This window comes from Nicotiana tomentosiformis, chromosome 1 (genome assembly GCF_000390325.3).
Source record: "Nicotiana tomentosiformis chromosome 1, ASM39032v3, whole genome shotgun sequence".
Lineage (NCBI taxonomy): Eukaryota > Viridiplantae > Streptophyta > Magnoliopsida > Solanales > Solanaceae > Nicotiana > Nicotiana tomentosiformis.
The window spans coordinates 73,601,302-73,624,752 of NC_090812.1; the positions used below are offsets into that span (position 1 = coordinate 73,601,302).

A 23,451-nucleotide genomic window follows, 5' to 3' on the forward strand; every position below is an offset into this window, starting at 1 on the left:
TTCTATATTCTAGATATGTTCTGTTTTTTGTTTTGTTTAAAATACATTCGCGGACTTTAATGTTTTCTGTTTCTTCAGTTGGAATTCGTTACCTGAGCATGAATTTGGTAAATGAACTTTTGTAAGATAGTGTTTCAGTGTATGGTGATTTAATTTAGATAAGGTAATATTATGATTTACTTGGTATTTCAAATTGGTGATACACTTTTTCTTAACTTACCAGTTCATTTACCTCTGAGTGAGGTGTTTAATGCCTACTTTATGACAATAACAATTTAAGTATTTAATAATATCTTAATTTTTTGCTTTTTACTTTTCCTCTTCCAAAAGGTGAAATAAATCAAGTATACTGTTTAACACTTACGTTTGTAGAACAACTTATAAACCTTTTCTATTTTGTCTTAGATTCGAAGTGGAAATCATTTTTGAACGATAATTTCTTGTTTTTTATACTATTATTATATAGTCATATTTTTTTAATCTAACTGTTTCTTAACTTTTGCTTTCAAATGCTTTATCTCAATGTTGAATGTTTGAGGTGGTCGATTGAATTTGAAATTTAAATAAGAATAAGCACAATCAACCAACTTATCTTCAACTGATGTAAGCAATTACTTGGGGAGGCGACTTGTTTTAGGACCTTATATAGTTACTAAGTACTCTGTATTTAGCAGTGGTCCATCTCCATTTACCTTGAAGATGTCTGATTTTCTTGTGGCTACCTTGATAGCTCCTGTGTGTGCCTTTACAAAAGAATCTGCAAGCATAGCGAAGGAATCAATAGAATTAGGTGGTAAATTATGGTACCATATCATAGCTCCCTTCGATAGAGTTTCCCCGAACTTCTTCAGCAATACAGACTCAATCTCGTCATCTTCCAAGTCATTTCCCTTAATGGCGCACATGTATGAGGTAATGTACTCGTTTGGATCTGTTGTCCCGTTATATTTTAGGATCTCGGGGATACAGAACTTTTTGGGGATTGGCTTCGGGGCCGCACTCGAGGGAAAAGGTTTTTGGACAAACTTTTTGGAATCAAGTCCTTTCAACACTGGTGGTGCCCCCAGGATTTGGTCGACCCTGGAATTATAAGTTTCCACTTTCTTATCGTTTTCTTCGATCCTTTTTTCTCCTGTTTCGATTCGCTTCGTCAGATCCTCGAGCATTTTTATGATAGCAGGATTGGCCTCCGGTTCTCCTTCATTCGATTTCTTTGATACCGATTCAGCTCTAGGAACAATTTCTTGCAATGGCTCGATCTCGATCCTGCTTGGTGCACGATTCTGGTTCTGAAGTTGTGCTTTTGCAGCTTGTTGAGTCTGTAATATTTTGAATATCATTCGAAGGTTAATCCCGCCTTCTCCACCGTCCTGTGTGTTCTGATCAGCTGTTCGAGCATCTCTGCGTACGCTATTTTCAGGATTGATGCCAAAATTCCCATAAATAGCAATATGGGAGCTGACATCGATTGAATCCACGGCCGGGGCTTCATCGGGGTTTACTGGAGGTACTCCGTTTCCTGGGGCGGCTATGATGTCATTCTCACCATAGAGACCAATGCCACCGCCTGTGTGTGTGGGTGTTACTTGAGAGTTTGACATGTTGATCCTGGGATCAAAGACACTTCAAAGAACAAGCATAAAATTATGTGTGTTACAAAAAATTGTACCAAACAATCACTATTATCCTTAGCCCCACGGTGGGCGCCAAACTGTTTTGCCTTAAAAATCGGACAATAATTAAACTTATAAGTGGTTTTAAGGATATGTGATTTTACTTGGCACTAACTGATAAATGTCAGAATTAATACTAGGGATTAATTGTAAATAAAGCTAACCAATGTGATGAACAACTACGGCCCTCGAGCTAGACCGCCCTCGAACCAGCTAAATATGCTGTTAAAAAATATGGACTGTAACAACAGAGCTTGCAAGAGAAAATATGATATATTGCTTTGTTATGCATGAATGTATGATGGTTACAAAGGGATTAAGACCCTCTTTATATAGCAGAGGAATCCTATTTATGGTGTAGTTCTAATTACAGAAGTAAATCCCATGATAGGCTAAATATCTGATCCTAAATTGATATGTGCCGAGATTCCCGCCACGATCCAAGCCCGATCAGGGATATCTCGACTTTCTGTTATTCGGCGTAGCATTCCTTTTTCGATCTTGCTCAATCTCTGCTTCGGTCTCGAATTGACCTCGATCCTGATCGTCCATTGATCCACGAGCTTACCAATCCATCTCCGTACCATGTTCCGATATAACTGAGGCTGAACCTTGATCTTCCGTCCTGATTTTGGTTAGTCGTATGAAATTAGGCAAGCCCGATTCTGACCGTATACAATACCAAATGCAATAAGTAACCCCCATTCTAAAGAAAATTCTCAATTCTTCTCCTTTTCCGGCCATCCCGTTCTCTGTTTAACAAATTAGGTGGTGGTACCTTAACAGCTCGCCAGTAATAAGTACTTTGATCATCCCCAATCCCAAGAGTGAGAATTTTATAACCGAGTGCATTTTGATTTTGTTCATCTTCGTGAACAGAAACCAACTTGACAACAGGTCGGTTAGATGGAACAAACTCCAAGGCAAATCACATAAATATTATATTAAAAATTAAGTTTGAAAAAAATAAGAGTATAAGCACCTGAAATTAATGAAAAAATAATTGCTCATAATAATAAAAAATTAAATTATAATAATTTATTGGTATCAATAATTTTGGTAGTAACAAAAAAAAACTCAAAATTTATTTACACAATTGAAAAGGAAAGAGAATAAAAGCTTTTAAAGTATTAATTTCATGTATGTAATATAAAAAATAATTATTTAAAATAAAGATACATGTATAACATACATTATATATGTTTAAAAACTTTGTTCAGTTATTTTATTCAAATATTATATACGCCTGAAAACTATTCCTTTCCTCTTTTTAGTTCATAGATAAGATTTTTATTCTATAATTAAGTCCATAATATAGAGTAAACAAAGAAAAAACTATAGTATTAAAAAGTACTAAAAATAAAGGTTGATAATTTAGAGGGTAAAATAGGTATTTGTCCATCAAAAGTTTGAGATATTTAGTTGAGAGACCTTTTGAGTGCTATATAAATAGTTAAGTGACCTTTTGTTACAAACAAAAGAAACATGATTTTACTATGTAATAATTTAAAATAGTTGAATGATCATTTGAATAATATACTTTTGAAGCGAAGGAACACGAGATGAGGGTGCATAAACATCATATTCCACAGCTTGCAAAAACATTTGAATTTGAACAAAGACGAAAATGGCAAGTAGATCAAATTCAACATATAACTAGTTTCTCTTGGACAAAAAAAAAATATAATTTCATCTGAAGGTAGGGGTGTCAATGGTTCGGTTCGATCGATTATTTTACAAAATTTATACCATGCCAATTTTTCGGTTATTCTATTATGTATAATCAAAATTAGACTTTTCGAAACCGTCCTAATCATGTCGGTTTCTCTTCGGTATCGGTACAATTCGGTCAATTTTTGGTATGTTTTAAAATGTCATATAGAAGTCATTAATAGAAGTAAAATACAATAACATGCGTACTTTTATAAGACTTTAGTAAAACACTCTAGATATTTTTACATTTTAAAGAGTGATTTGAATTAAGAAAATATGAAAGATGATCAGAGTATATATTCATCAACTATTCTATAGCAGTGTAAAAGAAACTAAGTAAATACAAATAAATATAAATCACATGAGTGGAAATATACTAACTATTCAATATTCAAAAAGATAAATTTAAATCATATGAAATGAAATATATTCAATACGTTGCAGTTTGCTTATCATATTCTATACAATACCTTGTGTCTTGCTAGTAAATATACTGAAAATTTAGTTTCAATATGAGTAGCAAAATAGATTTGAGAATTAGAATTTTGAGTTTAATTATTTGTTGGCTTGTAATTGTTTTCATAATTTCAAAGCACAAGGAAAAATTTAATGCTTAATTATTTTTAACTTATTATATAAATATACTTTTCACATATAAATTTATTCCGCACAGTTCGATATTTTTTAGGTTTATTTTTATAAATAAAAAACCTATTATAATTATCGGCATGATTATAGATTTATATAAAAACTTACGATTTTATTAAAAGAAACCTGAAAATCGGTTCGTGTCACGACCCCAAATTTCCTCCATAGGATGTCGTGATGGCACCTAGTCTCTAAGACTAGGTAAGCCTATCAATGCGGAATAATAATAAATATCTAAAATAAATAAACTACAGTTCAAACAATTTCAACTCCCAAAACCCGGTAGAAATAAGTCACAAGCTTCTAAGAATTTATTCTCAATGTCTCTATATGTCAAGGTCTAAATAAAATATAAGGAAGCAACATAAAATGATAGAAGGGGACTACGGAGTCTGCGGACGCTGGCAGATATACCTCGAAGTCTCCGTGCGCAAGTAACTCACTGATGTCTAGGCTGGTAAAATGTACCTGGACCTGCACAAAAAGATGTGCAGAAGTGTAGTATGAGTACACCACAGCGGTACCCAGTAAGTGCCAAGCCTAACCTCGGTAGAGTAGTGACGAGGTCAGGTGAGGCCCTACTGGAATATAATAATGGCATGGTAAAATGTTTATCAATGTAGTAAAATAAAATGACATTGGAAATGAATTAAATAGTATGTCACATTTAATGACATCAAATAATTACAAATAATATCTCGGGGAATCAAAACAGAATTTCCTTCAACTTTATGAAAATCACAACAATTAATCGAAAGCAACTATGACCATAAATCAATATCAACAAGGGCACTCTCGAGGTACCGCCTCGTAGTCCCAAATCATAAATAAATTCACAATATCTCATTTTCTTATATCACTGCGGGAGCCTTCACAATTTATTTAAAGAAAATATTTTTTTTCCGAAATAGCATCCCGTGTTTTAGCCACCCTTATCATACCGCATGACTTCTAATAGTTTTCCTACTAGCCACATGTATCAAGCCACCCTTATCTCACCGCATGCGTTTCAACACCCAGACCTTATACCACCGCATGCGTATCAATATCACAATATATCACAATTTGCACCTCAAGTGCTCAAATAATTTAACTTGCCAAAATAATTCAACAACAATATTTTTTCACAATAAAGAACTCACGGCTCATGCCAAAATAAATCATCAATAATAGTTTTCCACAATAAAGAGCTCACGGCTCCCTCACAATGAGTATAAAAATATTCAGGAGTAAATAATTTAGGAAAATAATATTTCAAAATCTTTACTACGTTGCTTCAATATAAAGTTTAAAAATGTCAAATACTTCATATTAATAATATTTAATTTAAAGAAAATCAACCTTCAAATAATGCACAGAATAAAAGAAACTAAGTTTCAACTAAACAGGTAAAACAATTAGTAAGAAAAGATCAAACAAATTTGAAGTATATATCTCAGACCAATGATGAAGAATATAACAAGATAAAATAATTTAATAAATGCGCAACAATGATCTACACAATTTTAAAATATAATCTTTCGCAATTTAGCCCGTGTACACACTCGTCACTTCGTGCACACGACTTTCAACACATTTCAATAATCACATCAATACCAATCCTAGGGGAAATTTCCCCCACACAAGGTTAGACAAGTCACTTACCTCGACTTGCTCCAATTTAATCAAGTATTATGCTTTTTCCTCGAATTTCCGACTCCGATCGACTCGTATCTAGTCATAATTAATTCGATACAGTCAACAAAAATTATAGTAATCACTTTCATAAGAAAATATTATATTTTTATTAAAAATCCAAAATTAGCTCAAAATTTGCCCGTGAGGCCCACATCTCGAAATCCGGCGAAACTTATAAAATCCGATAACCCATTCAATTACGAGTCCACCCATACCAATTTTACCAAAATCCGATAACAACTTGACCTCCAAATCTTAAATTTTCGTTTTTGGAAGATTTTGCAAAAATCTTGATTTCTTCCATTTAAATCCGAAATAAATGATGAATATGACTATGTATTTATGAAATATAATCACATTTGGATATAAGACACTTACCCAAGTTGAAGTCTTGAAGAAATCCTCAAAATCACCCAAGAACCGTGCTCCAAAACTCCAAAACGAAATGAAGAAAATGATCATTTTTGGTCCTTAAGTTTCTGCCCCCAAAACACTACTCCGGTCGCTAAAAGTCCAATCCCGTCGCTAAAAGTGTCACATCTGGTCGCTACAGGTGCACACCAGGACTATTTACACCAGCAGTTTTATTTCACTAAAAAGACTCTAACTCCATCATACGAACTCGGAATTCGACGATTTTTGTTCCTATGAGTCACAAATAAAACTACGAACCTATTCGTTCAATCGAAACTCAATTCAGAGCTCATTTGCTCAATATGATACCAATTTCGCTCGTTAAACAATTAACTCATATTTCGCGCTTAAAACTCAATCGCGACTTGATGAAATTAGACCAAACTTTCCAGATCACTCCTATAATTCATTATCAAAATATCAAAATTCTCGAAATCGAATTTCGATATCTAGAACTAAAAATGGACTTTTGGATCATTACATGCTTATGTTGAAAACATCAAACTCTTCCTCGACAGTATCGATCATAACTTCTTGTACTCAATTCCAACTGCTAAACGGTTTAAAGTTCTGCAAACTAGATATAAAGTACTACAACTTTTATGTTTTGCTCATCGCCCAACTCCTTATATATTGCGAGATATAAGCTCCCAAAGTCAGCCCTGTGCAGTAGAAATTTCTGGCGATGCATAGTGCTGTAGCAAAAATCTGCAGTACCTGCTTTAGTCAATCGATCACAACATTTTGTATAAATGTCTGAATGATAAATGGTTTATTATTCTGGAAACTAGAATCAAAGGGCTACAACTTTCATGTTTTGATAATATTCAGATTCCTTATAGATTTCGAGATATAAGCTTCCAAAGTCAGCTCTGCGATTGCACCGGTTGCTGTCCAAAAATAGCTTCTGCAGCAGAAATATTCTAGCAGTTCCTTTTTGTCCGGAATCCATTCCGTTAACCTTTCGAAATCCACCCGAGACCCTTGGGACCTTAACCAAATATACCAACATGTCCCAAAATATAATATGAACTTAGTTGAGCCTTCAAACCATGCCAAACAACGCCGAAATTACGAATCGCGCATCGAATCTAATTATGAGTTTTTAATTCTTCCAACTTCTATATTTTGCGCCGAAACATATCAAATCAATTCCGATTAATCTCAAATTTTGCACACAAGTCATAAATGACATAACTGAGTTATAAAAATTTTCAGAATCGGATTTCGACCCCGATATCAAAAAGTCAACCCCTCGATCAAACTTCCCAAAAATTCAACTTTCGGCATTTCAAGCCTAATTTTACTACGAACTTCCAAATAAAATTCCGATCACGCTCCTAAGTCCAAAATCACCATACGGAGCTGTTGGAATCATCAAAATTCTATTCCGGGGTTGTTTGCACATAATTTGATATCCGGTCAGTATTTGAACTTAATCATATCTCGCGCTAGGGACCTCGGAATTTGATTCCGGGCATACGCCTAAATCCCAAATCACGATACAGACCTACCAAAATTATCAAAATACTGATCCGAGTTTGTTTGCTCAAACTGTTGACCAAAGTCAACTCAGTTAAGTTTTAAAGCTCTAATTCACATTTTAATTCATTTTTCACCTGAAAATTTTCCGAAATATTTTTACGGATTGTACGCTCAAGTCGAGTAATGGTAAATAGTGCTTAGATCACATAATTAATTATTAAATTTAAAGATAACATTCTGGGTCATTATAGTTCGGTACGGTATGATTCGGTCGGTTTAGTTGATTTTTAAATATGCATTGACACCCAGTATGAAAGCATAGCTAATGGTACAAGCTAAACTTCCAATACCATGTGGATGTGCTTTCCTTTTTTTCTTTTCAATTTGATATATTTGATTAGGATGTTTTTGGATTCTAAAAAGTACTCTATAAAGAAACAAACTTTAATTTTTAACCGTGCAATGGAAGAGCGCCGATAGAAAAGTCAATTTTGCTTGCAATCGCACAAGTTTGACTTTCTCTAGCCAGGTGCTTTTGCTGTTTATATATATATATATATATATATATATATATATATATATATATATATATATATATATATATATATATATATATATATTACACACACTCTTGAATTTTTTAGCTTCTCTTGCATTTTTCAATTTAGATCTCTCGATTATTGTCTTATTCTATAGTATCATTTTAACTACTGATTTTGAAAATATTAAAATTTTCTAACTAAGTGGAAAATATGTGACATTTTCAAAACAGAAAAAGTTATTTATTTAAAATTCATTTTTGCCTGTAAAGTAAAAAAGAAACTCTATTTAAAATAAAAATAAGTTATTTCTCATTTCAACATATATGGGAATTGCTATTGTTCTTATTTATTTTTCTTTTTCCTTTTATTTTTTCTTTTCCCTTAACATGCAAAGCATATGAAATCTTATTTTTGTCGTCTTTGAAATAGAAATGTAATTCGTAAAAAGAAAAATCTTTAAAATGATGGAAAAAGAAATTTATTTCGCCCGGGTATTATAAATGATTTAAAGGGAAAGTTGTGGGACGGAAAATGAATAAGAAAAACTTTTAGGGGTGGCAGTGCATTATAAATTAATAACGACGTTCTTGATATTGTACAAGTTCAGTCGCCGGTGAACGGAGAAACGAAACAACAAATACAAGAAGTGCTCTCTTACTTGTAACGTCAGAAGACCAAAGAAAAATGGAGAATTCATTAGTAGAATAAGGAATTATGCAAGGACTTCATCACCAGCAGCAGCAATTAGCGGCGCTTCTCACCGTCTCTTTACCCAAAGAAGATCCTTCGAAATCCACTTCTACTTCAACAACTTCAGCTGCTGAAGATGACGAGTCTTCTCGTGTAGCCGCTATAACTTCTCTCCAACGCGCCATTCTTTACCCTCCAAACTCTCTCCTCATTACTCACTCCGCTTCTTTCCTTGCCCAAGGCTTCTCTCAGCTCCTCTCCGATAAGTATGCTTTTATCTCTCTCTTTTTCTGCTTTTTATTTACTTGTTCTTTTATATGCACGCCATATGTTCGTTGAATTTCCCATAAGAAACTCAATTTGCTCTTTGCCATCTCTCTTAGTGCTATTTGAACAGTACTGTTATTTGCTTATGAGGAATCATATTACACAATCATTGGTGACACAAGCTATCATATAGATATTTTGATCACACACCATTAAATCGGAAGCCTACTTAACTTAATGTGATACGACCATCTATTCTCTTAATAATTGTTACTATGAATTATGAAATCAGACTGTCTGATGAAAATTTTGCTTGGCATAAAAATTGCTGGTCAGGTCATATTCAGTGCGTCAGGCAGCAGCTACTGCTTATGGCGCGTTGTGTTCTGTACTGTGTTTAATCTCGATAGCTCCAAATGGAAGGCAGAACCATGTCATTCTTGGCAGTTTGGTTGATCGGTTCATTGGTTGGGCATTGCCATTGCTCAGCACTATAGTAGATGGGACAACAGATCTTGCATTGGAGGGCTTGCGTGAATTTCTTAATGTTGGGGATGTTGCTGCAGTTGAGAGGTTTGCGTTGCCAATTCTCAAGGCTTGCCAAGAGCTTCTTGAGGATGAGAGAACCTCCTTGAGCTTACTGCGCAGGCTTCTCGCTGTTTTAACACTAATCTCCTTGAAGTTCTTTAGATGCTTTCAGCCCCATTTTGTTGATGTTGTTGATCTCCTCCTTGGGTGGGCGATGGTACCGGACCTTGCAGAATCTGATAGGCGCGTTATTATGGATAGTTTCCTGCAGTTTCAGAAATATTGGGTGACTAATATGCAGTTCCCATTGGGATTGCTCTCGAAGTTTCTAGGTGACATGGACGTGCTGCTTCAGGATGGAAGTCCTGGGAGCTCCCAGCAATTCCAAAGATTACTTGCATTATTGTCTTGTTTTTCTACAGTGTTACAGTCCACAGCATCGGGTTTGCTGGAGATGAATATGCTTGAGCAGATAAGTGAACCTCTTTGTAAAATGGTTCCTATTCTATTAGAATGCATGTCTATGATGGGAAAAAAGTTTGGCTGGTCAAAATGGATTGAGGATTCTTGGAGATGCTTGACTTTGCTTGCTGAAATTTTGAGTGAACAGTTTGCAACATTTTACCCCATTGCCGTTGATATCTTGTTTCAGAGCTTGGAGATGGAAAGTAAAAACCAGTCTACGGGGATGAAGAAGCTTGATTCCTTTCAGGTTCATGGGGTTCTTAAAACCAATTTACAGTTGCTGTCTCTGCAAAAGCTTGGTCTTTCTCCATCATCTGTTCACAAGATATTACAATTCGGTGCGCCTATATCTCAGCTGCGTTTGCATCCCAACCACTTAGTGCCAGGAAGTTCGGCAGCTACTTATATTTTTTTGCTTCAACATGGAAACTTTGAGGTTGTTGAAAAATCAGTGAGTGTGCTACTTGAGGAGCTGGATTTGTTAAGGTGCATGCTCAGACAAAAATCAGACCTGCAGAATCCGGCATATGATGTCATGGTTCCTAAATCTTACTCGAAATCCGAGCTATTTGCATTGATTAAGTTTGATTTGAGGGTCTTACTTAGTTGTGTTTCTTTAGGCACTGGAGCTAGCGTGATTGGCCAAATGGAAATCGACACTCTGTATGTTAATAGGTCAGGAAAGTTAATATCGAGCATTATTGGCAATCTTAACCCTTTTGAGTCACCTGTCCAAGGGCATGTAGAATTGCAAGTCACAGTTCTCAAGACGTTAGAAAGACTAGCGGCACTTGAGTTTTTAAGCAAGTGTTCTCTAAGGAAACAAGTTACAGCCACAGTTTCACAGGAAATAACACCTGAGAAACTCAAAAAGGTTGAGAATGAGATGAATGAACTTCCTGGGCTAGTCCTACAGCATCTGGAAATGTATGGTATCCTTCTTATAAGAGCTCTTCATGTCACTTCTCCTCTAGCAGTTAAAATAGAAGCACTACAGTGGGTACATGAATTCTGTGGAAAAGTTGTTGGCATATATGAGAATGAGAAGGTATTATATTTTCCATATGAAGTATTTGGATATGTGGACGTTGTCCAGGATTTGCTGTTCTCGGTTCTGGATGCGGCGTCAGATAGTGAACCGAAATTGAGATATCTTGTTGCATTAGTCCTTCAGATGCTTCTACAAGCAAAGCTTATTCATCCTACACACTTTATAATTACTACTCAGGCGGTTCTTGAAAAACTTGGTGATCCGGATGAAGATATAAGAAGTGCATTTGTCAGGTTGCTTTCTAATGTGCTACCTATTACAGTGTATGCATGTGGTCTCCGTGATAATGGAGCGGCTACTACATGCTGGCCAGGTGTTCTTAGATTTAACAGTAGGTTGAACCTGCACTGGAAGCAACTTTTTGCAATTAAGCAACTGCCCCAGCAACTTCATTCACAGCAACTTGTTACCATACTTAGTTACATTGCACAGAGATGGAGAGTGCCTCTTTCTTCCTGGATCCAGAGGCTCATTTGTAGCTGCGGGCGCCCCAAAAATGTTGCCTTGATTCAGCCTGAGGAAACAGCTAATTGCAGCTTGAATGGGCTGTTGTGGGATACCAAAGTTGACGAAGATGTTCTTGAGAGAATTTGCTCTGTTAACACCCTTGCTGGTGCATGGTGGGCAATACATGAAGCTACTAGATATTGTATTACCACTCGCCTTAGGACGAACCTTGGTGGTCCAACTCAAACGTTTGCAGCATTGGAGCGCATGCTTCTTGATGTTGCTCATGTCCTGCAGCTTGATGCTGATCAAAGTGATGGAAATTTAAATATTATTGGTTCTTCTTATGCTCACTTGTTACCTATGAGATTGTTGCTTGATTTTGTTGAGGCTCTTAAGAAAAATGTGTACAATGCATATGAAGGATCAATTGTTTTACCCAGTGCTTCTCGGCAAAGTTCCTTGTTCTTTCGGGCAAATAAGAAGGTTTGTGAGGAGTGGTTTTCTCGGATAAGTGAGCCTATGTTGAATGCAGGATTGGCTCTCCAGTGTCATGATGCTACGATTTATTATTGCGCATTGTGCTTGCAGGAGCTGAGGAGCCTAGTGACTTCAGCTATAAAAGACAAGTCTAGGGTGGAAGTGACTGAAAATATCCACAATGTCAGAGCCAGGTATGCTGCAGATATCTTGAGGGTTTTACGGCACATATGTTTGGCTTTCTGTAAAACTTATGAGCCAGAGGCATTAATTGGTATCCAGAATTGGGCTACAGTAGTTTTCTCTCCCTTGTTTACTGATGAAAACCAGAGTTTAGATGATAGTGGAATAATTGGACATTTTTCATGGATTACTGGGCTTGTATATCAAGCTGAAGGTCAGCATGAAAAAGCTGCGGCTCACTTTATTCATTTGTTACAGACTGAAAACTCACTCACTTCTATGTGTTCTGATGGTGTACAGTTTACCATTGCACGTATTATTGAGAGTTACTCGGCAGTTTCTGATTGGAAGGCTCTGGAATCCTGGCTGTTGGAATTGCAAATGCTCCGTGCTAAGCATGCTGGAAAAAGTTATTCTGGTGCTCTAACAACTGCTGGCAATGAAGTAAATTCCATTCAAGCCTTGGCACGCTTTGATGAGGGTGAATTTCAGGCAGCATGGGCTTGTCTTGATTTGACCCCTAAAAGTAGCAGCGAACTCACTCTGGATCCCAAGTTGGCCTTGCAAAGGAGTGAACAAATGCTGTTGCAAGCTATGCTTCATCAAGTTGAGGGAAGAATGGACAAGGTATCAGAGGAATTGCAGAAGGCCAAGGGGATGCTGATGGAACCATTGTCTGTCTTGCCTTTGGATGGACTTGTAGAGGCAGCATCACATGTCAACCAGTTATACTGCATCTCTGCATTTGAAGAATGTTACAACCTCAATATAAGCCAAGACAAGCATTTTCCATCGCTATTAAGCTCTCATATGCAAGCGATGAAGTCTCCGATTATCAAAGTTCGCCAAGATTGTAGTATATGGTTGAAGGTCCTACGAATATGTCAAACGGCTTACCCCACATCACCTATGACTCTCAAACTTTGCAGGAATTTGATGAGCTTAGCTCGTAAGCAAAAAAACTTCCGTTTGGCAAATCGTCTTGACAATTATCTCAAAGAACATCTTTCTAGTTACCCTGATGGAAGTACCCGTGACAATATAATTCTTAGCTTGGAGTATGAGAGAGTACTGTTGATGCATGCTGAAGACAAATTTGAAGATGCTTTAACCAGTCTTTGGTCATATGTCCGTTCTTCCATGATTTCATCTTCATTTGTAGCGTCTGACGCCATTGATAGAGTTCTGAAGGCAAAGGCATGCCTGAAACTATCGAATTGGTTGCAAGAAGATTATTCAAATTCAGGGATGAAAGACATAGTCCTCAAAATAAGATGTGATTTCAGCACCTCACCCGGCAGAGAGGAATCTAGCTTCATTCTTGATAATCTGGCTTCTAAGGAGAATGTGAAGGCTACTATTGAGGAACTGGTGGGCACTGCAACAAAGTTGTCGTCCCAACTCTGTCCCACTTTAGGGAAATCTTGGATTTCATATGCTTCTTGGTGTTATAATCAAGCTAGATCATCATTGCGTGCCCCTTGTGAAGCTACCCTTTTTTCTTGCTCATTTTCTGCTGTTCTTGATTCTGAAATCCAACCAACAAGATTTAAGCTAACTGAGGAAGAAGTTCTGAAAGTGAAAGACATTATCTCAAAGCTTCTCCAGAGCAAATATTGTGGCAAAGTGTTGAATGAAGATGGAGATTCTGATGTTTGCTGCTCTGAATCTTCTGAAAGCATGCAAAGTGATGGCATTGCTAGCTCTCTGTTGCAGGAGGTAGTAGATACTATCGAAGCTGAAGCTGGAGCCCCTGGAGTAGAAGATTATAATGGCGAATACTTTCCCAATACATTGACATCTAAGTTGCAGCAATGTTTATTAAAAGCAAATGTTGTTCTAGAAGAAGCTACTGTCATATCCTTAGTTGGTGATTTAGTTAATATCTGGTGGTCTTTGCGGCGTAGAAGGGTCTCTCTCTTTGGCCATGCTGCTCAAGCTTTTGTGAATTTTCTTTCATATGCATCTTCCAGATCTTTAGATGGCCAATTAACCGGCTGTAGTGAGGAGTCAAAATATAAGTCTGTGAACTATACACTTAGATCCACACTTTATGTGTTGCATATTCTTCTCAATTATGGGGTTGAGCTGAAAGACACACTTGAACCTGCACTTTCAGCAGTTCCTTTGCTACCATGGCAGGTAGGTTCGATTTCTGCGTAAGGTTCGGTTTTGATTGCTTTGTCACATTTTAATTATCTCTTCTTTTTGTAGGAGATAACACCTCAGCTGTTTGCTCATCTAAGTTCCCACCCTGAACAAGTGGTTAGAAAACAATTGGAGACCTTACTGGTAAAGCTGGCTAAGCTATCTCCTAGGTCTATTGTTTATCCAACGCTCGTTGATGCAAACTCTTATGAAAGTGAACCTTCTGAGGAGCTTCAGCAAATACTAGCTTGTTTGGTAAATTCTTTCTTTACCATTATATCTGATTATTTGTCTTTATGATATAGAGAGAATTTCTCATGCAGTTATGTTTTTCAGTTCAAGTATGGTCAGATAGCATGTGGTTAATTGTGGTTCTGTATTTGGGATTTCAGTCTGCTTTCTTATAGTAAGACTTCTGTAGCTTAGTGGAAAATGTTCAAAGGGCTTTTCCCAGCACTACGTCGGTCTTTGTTGTCATTTGGATTCCAAATGGTAGTATTTGAACTCATTTTACCTTTTGGTCTTTCTGACAGTCTCTGTTACTTCTTCTGATAGATAATCTTTTAACATGTTTAAGTGTCTCATTGGACCATGATATCTTTCTGGAATTCTTCTTTCCAACTTTCAAAAAGAATTTTCTTGGTAGGTTATGGTAGGAAGTCCTTCTATTGGTTAACTATTAGGATAAATCAATGCGTGTTTGAGTCCCCTTATAGTCGGTTTATTATGTCTTATTGCTCATATGTAGATCAGCTTTATACCTGAAATAAAAGCTAGGTGACCTATAACTTTCTGCAAAATGGCATCCTCCCCATAAATAAATACGGTGCTAGCTGCAGAGTGCTATTTTTTTGCCCCTTCTGTTTTTCTGTTGGTCTCCTACTTTAATCTCCATTTTGTTAAATTTCCCAAGTTTGTTAGGTTTATGCAGATACAATCATTCCAGATTTGGTTGTATTGACTCATTCTGTATTGAGAACCAAAAAATAGTTAATCTTTCTATGAATTGCAGAATGAGCTGTATCCTAAATTAGTTCAGGATGTCCAGTTGATGATAAAAGAGCTTGAAAATGTAACAGTCCTCTGGGAGGAATTATGGCTCAGCACGCTTCAAGATCTTCATGCAGGTAGCTGTTGCTCTTTCATTTAGTCATGAGCTGTTTTTGGTTCTGTGTTTACCTTTTTCTGAATATCAAAATTAAAGGGCTGGGTGCTCTCATATTTTTCAAGTCCTAAAGGTAAAAGAGAAGTCAAAGCTCACCTCATATGAAAAGCATCAGAAAACTCTGAGCATGAACATTTGGTTTGACAATATTAAGAAGTTACTAAAATTATCTAAGAGAAAGAGAATGATAATTCGAAAAGCATACCTTAAGTTACTTATACAGTGTACAGGTTGAAAAACTTGTGATGTTTAACTTCCTCAATGGACCTTTTCTTTTAGTTTATGATAAATCCAAAAATTAGCATCGTCCGCATTTCTTCATTATGAAATTAACCAACACTCAGTACTTAAATGTACCGCACTTCCAAGTCAATAAGCATTCAATTGGGAAGGGAAGCAGTAAATTTAGTGCAAATCTCTTACCTCTTCTTGTTTGTTTGTTGATATATATTTTACCAGATGTAATGAGGCGCATAATTTTGCTGAAAGAGGAGGCTGCACGAATTGCAGAAAACCCGACTCTTAGCCATGGAGAGAAGAACAAGATAAATGCTGCAAAGTACTCAGCCATGATGGCTCCTACTGTTGTTGTCCTAGAGCGTCGTTTTGCTTCTACTTCTCGTAAACCTGAAACCCCTCATGAAATGTGGTTCCATGAGGTGTACAAGGAACAAATAATATCTGCTATTGGAACTTTCAAAACCCCCCCTGCATCTGCTGCAGCTCTTGGGGATGTTTGGCGACCATTTGATAACATCGCTGCATCCTTGGCATCTTATCAAAGGAAATCCTCAGTATCACTAGGAGAAGTCGCACCACAACTGGCTCTTCTGTCATCATCTGATGCTCCGATGCCTGGTCTTGAGAAGCAGATTACAGTTTCTGAATCAGAAGGGGGACTTAATACTTCTTCCAGTGGAATTGTCACAATTGCTTCGTTCTGTGAACAGGTGACTATTTTATCTACCAAGACAAAACCTAAAAAGATCGTTATAGTAGGCTCTGATGGGGAGAAGTACACATATCTGTTGAAAGGGCGTGAAGATCTGCGGCTTGATGCCAGAATAATGCAGCTGCTACAAGCAGTTAACAGTTCTCTGCAATCATCATCTGCAGTACAGAGTCGGTCTGTCTGTGTTCGCTTCTACTCTGTCACACCTATTAGTGGTCGAGCTGGTCTCATCCAGTGGGTGGATAATGTAGTAAGTATTTATAGTGTCTTTAAGGCATGGCAGAGTCGGGTCCAGCTGGCAGAACTTTCTGCGCTAGGTGCTAATGCAAAACAGACAGTTCCTCCACCTGTTCCTCGGCCAATGGACATGTTTTATGGTAAGATCATACCTGCACTTAAGGAGAAAGGCATAAGAAGAGTAATATCAAGAAGAGATTGGCCTCATGAAGTTAAACGTAAGGTACTTTTGGATCTGATGAAGGAAGCCCCTAAGCAACTTCTATTCCAGGAACTTTGGTGTGCGAGTGAGGGATTCAAAGCATTCAGCTCGAAATTAAAGAGGTAATGTTTTTTTTGCTATCTACCTGCAATAGTCTGCTGTAAATGCAATGCATCTGATAATGGATTTCACAGTTTTCTGTTGAAGATTTTCTGCAAAGGGAATTGGTCTATGGTTGTCCTAGTGTTCAACTCAAGAAAGGGGTGTAGAATAATCTTTTTGTTCTTGTGAGAGTATTGTTTCATGACAATGCAATTTCCATGTGAGGCTGTCAATGGATCTTGGATCGGTGGCTTATCTTTAATGATTGAAAATTATTTGCTTGCAGATATTCAGGTAGTGTAGCAGCCATGAGCATCGTTGGCCACATTCTAGGCCTTGGGGATCGTCATTTGGATAATATTCTCATGGATTTTTGCTCTGGGGATATCGTGCATATCGATTACAATGTCTGCTTTGATAAAGGGCAAAGATTAAAGATCCCAGAAATAGTTCCTTTCCGCCTGACCCAGACAATTGAAGCAGCTCTAGGGTTAACTGGCATAGAGGGTACATTCAGAGCTAATTGTGAAGCTGTTCTTGGTGTTCTAAAGAAGAACAAGGACATAATCTTGATGTTACTTGAGGTCTTTGTGTGGGATCCCCTAGTGGAATGGACACGTGGAGACTTCCATGATGATGCAGCAATTTTTGGGGAGGAAAGGAAGGGGATGGATCTTGCTGTCAGCTTGAGTCTATTTGCCTCCCGCATGCAAGAAATTCGTATTCCCCTGCAGGTACTATCAGCAATAACTGCATTTCTTATTGTTGCTGTAATCTTCTAACCAATGTTGAAAGAAATCGTAGTGAATCCATTGGGTCCCGGTGCTTCATCTTAGGCACAGCTCTGGACCGCTTCCCATAGTTCCTTTTCCACTATCTCCCTCCACTATTTCCCTTTTAACCTCTTCCTCCGAGTATATTGATTCCCCAATTCTGTTATCTTTACAAAGTTTCTCCTCCTATTTGTTGTCGCTAGTCGATGAAAAGCTTTCTGTTCACAGCCCCTTCTTTTAGCCATTGTACTCTACGTTCTGTTCAACTAGTTTCTTGAGCCATCGCCCTTTAATCTCTCCCTTCCTTGTTTTCTCTCCCTCCTTGAATTCCCTCTCCCCTTCCCATCTAATTCCACCAGCGCGTTCATCAGTTCCCTCATGATCTGTACCACCCTCAAAACTTCCTTGTTCGTGCCGTTAACTTCTTTGCTAGTCGAGGTGATGGGTGGCATTGCGCTTGATAACTTGTCTTTTTTTTTGGGAGAGCCTAACTGTGTCTCCAACATTTGTGGCTCAACCACATAATCCCGAAGTTAAGCGGTGTTGGAATACTCCTCATCCTGCTACAGTCCAACAAAATGGGCAAGTGATCCGAATTAGGCTTTGCAGGAGAATCTAGATTGTATTCGAGTCAATTTCCTCCAGAACGGTGGAATTAGGAATATGTCAAGCCTAGATGTTGACCTGGAATGTTCCGCTCTCCACCATGTGAACTTTGCACCTGTCATAAGGAAGATAAATGAGCAAGTTATCATTAATGAGCCCCGAGAACTCCTCAATTGCTCAGTGAAAGTTGTACTATCTTCCAGAAATCTTGTTGTGTCGATGTCTCTTCCTACCATCCAAGGAAAATACCACCCTACCATGAATATAGAGATTTCCTCCCAAAACTCCCTCTTAGGAGTTAGGACCCATCCCCCCCCCCCCCCCACATAGGCCAATACACTCTCCCAAGCCCCCTATCCACATTACCCCCTAAGCTTCTAAACGAAGATGATAATGTTAATACAAACTTCTAAATTTTGCTCCAAACAAATTTTCTTTTTGTAAATTTTTTTCCAAGTTAGCTCATTCTCAAAAAAATAAAAATCTCAAGTTAGCGGTGTTATTTCAAAGGAAGTGAGTATTTCATGTTACATGTTTTCTCTTTTCAATAGATATTACAAATAAACAAAGCTGTGAAAAGAACTTTGAGATTTTCTATGAACTTTCATTAGTATGTACATTCTATTGTTAGATTATTTAGCCAAAATATTGGTAAAAGACAAAAATAATAGTATTAAGGAAACCTCTTTGGGCACTCAAAGTAAGGTTTGGTTGTGCTCATTTTTTATTCTTTTTTAGCCATATTCATTTTTTTGTGCTTTAATTTAACCTAATGACGACATGTTTCCCCAATGTTGTCTTATTTTGAATCCAGGTCTTGTAGCTACTTTCTTTTGCCGGTGTTAGAGTTGAATGGAAAGATTTAGTTCTCATCCAGGCAACTACCTATTTATGTCAATAACTAAGGTGCTGCATAGATAATTAATAAAAAAATTTTAAAAAAGAGAGAAAATCAGATGATGAATGTTCTTCTGTTTGTTTTTTTTCTCTTTTGAGTAACGGTAAGAGTACAAAGATTTTGTATTCGATGTAGCACTAAGGGATTACAGAAAATTCTGTACAATGTGATAGAGGCCATTTGTCTGTTTCTTTTTAATGGATGAGTAATGTCAAGAAGTCAGATTTGAGAGAGCAATAATATTCCAAATAGAGAACCACTAAGAGAAATTAAAGAGTAAATATTTAATGAGATGTCAAAAGGAAAAAAGAAAATCTGAATTTTTTATTTTCTTGCGAAACAGGTCATCAATGTTTTGGTGAAGGTCAGATAAGAAAAATGGAAACTGATTACATAAGAGTTTCATATTTTACAATTTTTAATCAAGGAACTGCCGGTATTTTAATTTGAGTGTTACAGTTAGATTAAATGATTTAGTTTCTCTTCCATACAATAATCTATATTTCTTCTAAATTCGTGTTGTATGAAATAAGTAAACGAAAAATGATCAATTAACGAAGTATAAATTTAAGTGATGTGTGTTATTTTTTTTAAAATGGATAGGTAATGAAAATAATCAATATTGGAAAGATAGCAATACATATTCCAGGTAAAGAGATCAAAACCAATAAAAGATTAATACAATGAATACTCGATGAGCTAAACATATTATCAAAGGAAAAGAAAAAGCTTCACCTTTTTGTACTCTTTTTCTTGCTATAGAGATTTTGGATGATTTTTGTGAATCTGTTAAATTATTCAATTTGTTAGATAGGAATTTTGGAATTTAATCACATAAGAATTCCATTTTTTTTACCTTGTATCTTGGATATTTTATTTTTAAAATACGTCAATGTTTATGTCTTAATATTATGCAGAACGCCCAAAATGTAGAACATTTGATATACATAATGTAGATTTAACTGCAGTATCATTTTTTGCCTTCTCATTATAACAGTAATAGTAAGGCAAATTGTAAATAGATGCAAGATCTTGCATTCAGAGTGTTACTTGAATCTGTTTGTTAAATGAATGATTTTTCTTCTGTTTTCTTTATCTAGGAGCATCATGATCTTCTACTATCTACCTTACCAGCTGTTGAATTTGGTCTTGAGGTATGCAGTCAGCTTCCCTCGGCAGGTGATGACATTTAGTTCCTAGTTAAAATGAACTCAGTTTAATGATTTTATACTGATTTGCAGAGATTTATAAACATCATGAATCAGTACGAAGTTATCTCTGCTCTTTACCGTCATGCTGACCAAGAGAGATCTAACCTTGTTCAAAATGAGACATCTGCGAAGTCACTTGTTGCTGAAGCTACTTCTGCTTCAGAGAACATCCGGGCTTCTCTTGAAAGGCAGGCTCGAGAATTGGCACAAGCTCAAGCTGTGGTAATGGAGAAAGCTCAAGAAGCAACAACTTGGATTGAACAGCATGGGGGGACCCTTGATGCTCTAAGAAGCAGTTCCATCCCAGATATCAGAGCATGCATAAAGCTAACTGGTAAAGAAGAATCTCTATCTCTTGTATCTGCTGTTCTAGTGGCCAGGGTTCCTTTGACCGTTGTCCCTGAACCAACTCAAGCTCAGTGCAATGATATAGATAGAGAAGTTTCTCACTTAGTAGCTGAGCTGGATCATGGACTTTCTTCAGCAATATCAACTATTCAATCGTATTCTTTGGCTTTGCAACGAATCTTGCCAATCAACTACCATACCTCCAGTCCGATCCATGGTTGGGCTCAAGTTCTTCAGCTTGCTATGAATACGCTGTCTTCTGACATTCTATCGCTCAGCCGAAGACAGGCTGCTGAACTTATTGGAAAGGCACATGCTGATGGTATGGATTCTTTTAAGAATAGATATGATGATCTCTGCCTGAAAGTGGGTCAGTACGCAGCAGAAATAGAGAGAATGGAAGAAGAGTGTGCAGAGCTCATTCACTCGATTGGGCCTGAGAGTGAATTAAGAGCTAAAAATAGTCTGCTATCTGCTTTCATGAACTACATGGAGTCTGCTGGTCTTGAGAGGAAGGAGGATGCTGGTCAGTCAGGATCTTCAGTTCCCGGAGGCTCACAGGGTGGTGGTTGGCACGAAAACTTTCAAGAGACCAAGGAAAAAGTTCTATCAGTTTTAAAAGCAGCTTCTAGTTCTCTATATGATGATGTTAAGCATAAAATACTCGAAAAGTTGAGTCATTTCACTAGGAGAAGGCACACAGACTTAATGCTGTGCTCTGATCTTGGAACCTTTTTCTCTGAGTTTGAGGAGCAAGTGGAAAAATGCATGCTTGTAGCAAAGTTTCTGAATGAACTTATGCAGTATGTCAGCATGGATTATAGGAGTATTGACACTTCTGAATCTTTATCTGATGGTAATTGGACTTCAAATTTCAAAGCCAGTCTGTTTTCCTGTAAAAACTTGGCGGGCCAAATGGTTGAAGTTGTCCTTCCAGAGGTCATCAGATCAGTAATTTTGTTCAATACGGAAGTTATGGATGTGTTTTCATCACTCTCGCAAATCAGGAGATCTATAGATACAGCATTAGAGCAGCTTATGGAGGTGGAAATGGAGAGAGCTTCTTTGGCTGAGCTTGAGCAGAATTACTTTGTTAAGGTTGGTCTCATCACTGAGCAGCAGTTGGCTCTTGAAGAAGCTGCTGTTAAGGGTAGAGACCACTTATCTTGGGAAGAGGCCGAGGAATTAGCCTCTCAAGAAGAAGCATGTAGAGCACAACTTGACAAGCTCCACCAAAGTTGGAACCAGAAGGACATGCGAACTTCATCTCTTATACAGAAAGAAGCGACCATTAGAAGTTCTCTGGTTTCTATAGAACAGAATCTGCAATCTATGATCACTCATGAACATGATAAGGAACTACATCTTTTTAGAAGCAGAACTCTTCTGGCTGGACTAATGCAGCCCTTCTCTGAGTTGGAGGCACTTGATCGAGAATTGTCATTGCTTGGGGCACCTGTTGAATATGGTTCAGCTGGGATTTCTGACCTAAAGAATTTGTTTAATTCAGGATGCCCGCTATCTGAATATATTTGGAAATTTCCTGCCATATGGAGCAATCATGCATTTTTTATGTGGAAGGTTTATATAGTGGACTCTTTTCTTGATTCCTGCACACAAAATATAGCATTACAAGCTGATCAAAGTTTGGGATTTGATCAGCTTGTAAATATAGTGAAGAAAAAACTTGAAGTCCAGCTTCAAGAAAACGTTGAGCAGTACTTGAAAGAGAAGGTTGCACCTGTTTTAATAACAAGATTAGAGAAAGAAAGTGAATTTTTGAAGCAAGAGACAGAGTCAACAGAAGATCTTACTTGTGATCAAGGGAATAATAACTTTGCAGCTGTAAGAGATGTGCGAGTCATGCTTGAGGAGTACTGCAATGCACATGAAACTGTCAGAGCAGCAAAATCAGCTGCTTCCCTCATGAAGAGGCAGGTGAGTGAGTTGAAGGAGGCTTTTCTTAAGACCAGCTTCGAAATTGTTCAGATTGAATGGATGCATGATAGAAATGCTAGTCTGTTGCAAAGAAGAAGGCTGATATCTCATAAGTATCTTTCAAGTGATGCCACACTTCTTCCAGTTCTTCTAAACATCAGCAGACCTCAATTGCTTGAGAATTTTCAATCTTCCATTGCAAAAATAGCTAGATCGCTGGAAGGCCTGCAAGCCTGCGAGAGAACTTCTGTCACAGCAGAAGGGCAGCTTGAGAGAGCTATGAGCTGGGCTTGTGGAGGTGCAAGTTCAACTTCTGCTGGAAGTACTGTGGCAAGGAATCCAGGAATACCTCAGGAATTCCATGATCATCTAATGAGGCGCCAACAGTTATTATGTGAAGCTCGAGAAAAGGCATCAGATGTAATGAAACTTTGCATCTCAGTATTGGAGTTTGAATTATCGAGAGACGGCTTTTTCCAGACTTCAGAAGAATTTTATCCATCGAGGAGCATTGCAGATGGCAGGACCTGGCAGCAAGCTTACCTAAATGCTCTGACAAACTTGGACGTTACTTTTCATTCCTTTACTCGTAAGTCTCAAATCTATAT

At 37.3% G+C, this 23,451-nt stretch overlaps 1 protein-coding gene across 11 annotated transcripts in view; it reads left to right on the plus strand.

Moving 5' to 3' along the window:
• Positions 1-8,700: 8,700 nt before the first annotated feature.
• LOC104114624 (uncharacterized) overlaps positions 8,701-23,451 on the plus strand; it is a 28,158-nt gene continuing 13,407 nt past the window's right edge. For all 11 annotated transcript variants that reach the window (XM_070185293.1, XM_070185287.1, XM_070185324.1 and 8 more), the window contains exons 1-8: positions 8,701-9,108; positions 9,446-14,405; positions 14,478-14,666; positions 15,424-15,538; positions 16,036-17,089; positions 17,356-17,803; positions 20,447-20,500; positions 20,588-23,432. In XM_070185293.1, the coding sequence (XP_070041394.1) occupies positions 8,867-9,108; positions 9,446-14,405; positions 14,478-14,666; positions 15,424-15,538; positions 16,036-17,089; positions 17,356-17,803; positions 20,447-20,500; positions 20,588-23,432 (9,907 nt within the window). In that variant the 5' untranslated portion in view covers positions 8,701-8,866. The remainder of the gene's footprint in view (positions 9,109-9,445; positions 14,406-14,477; positions 14,667-15,423; positions 15,539-16,035; positions 17,090-17,355; positions 17,804-20,446; positions 20,501-20,587; positions 23,433-23,451) is intronic.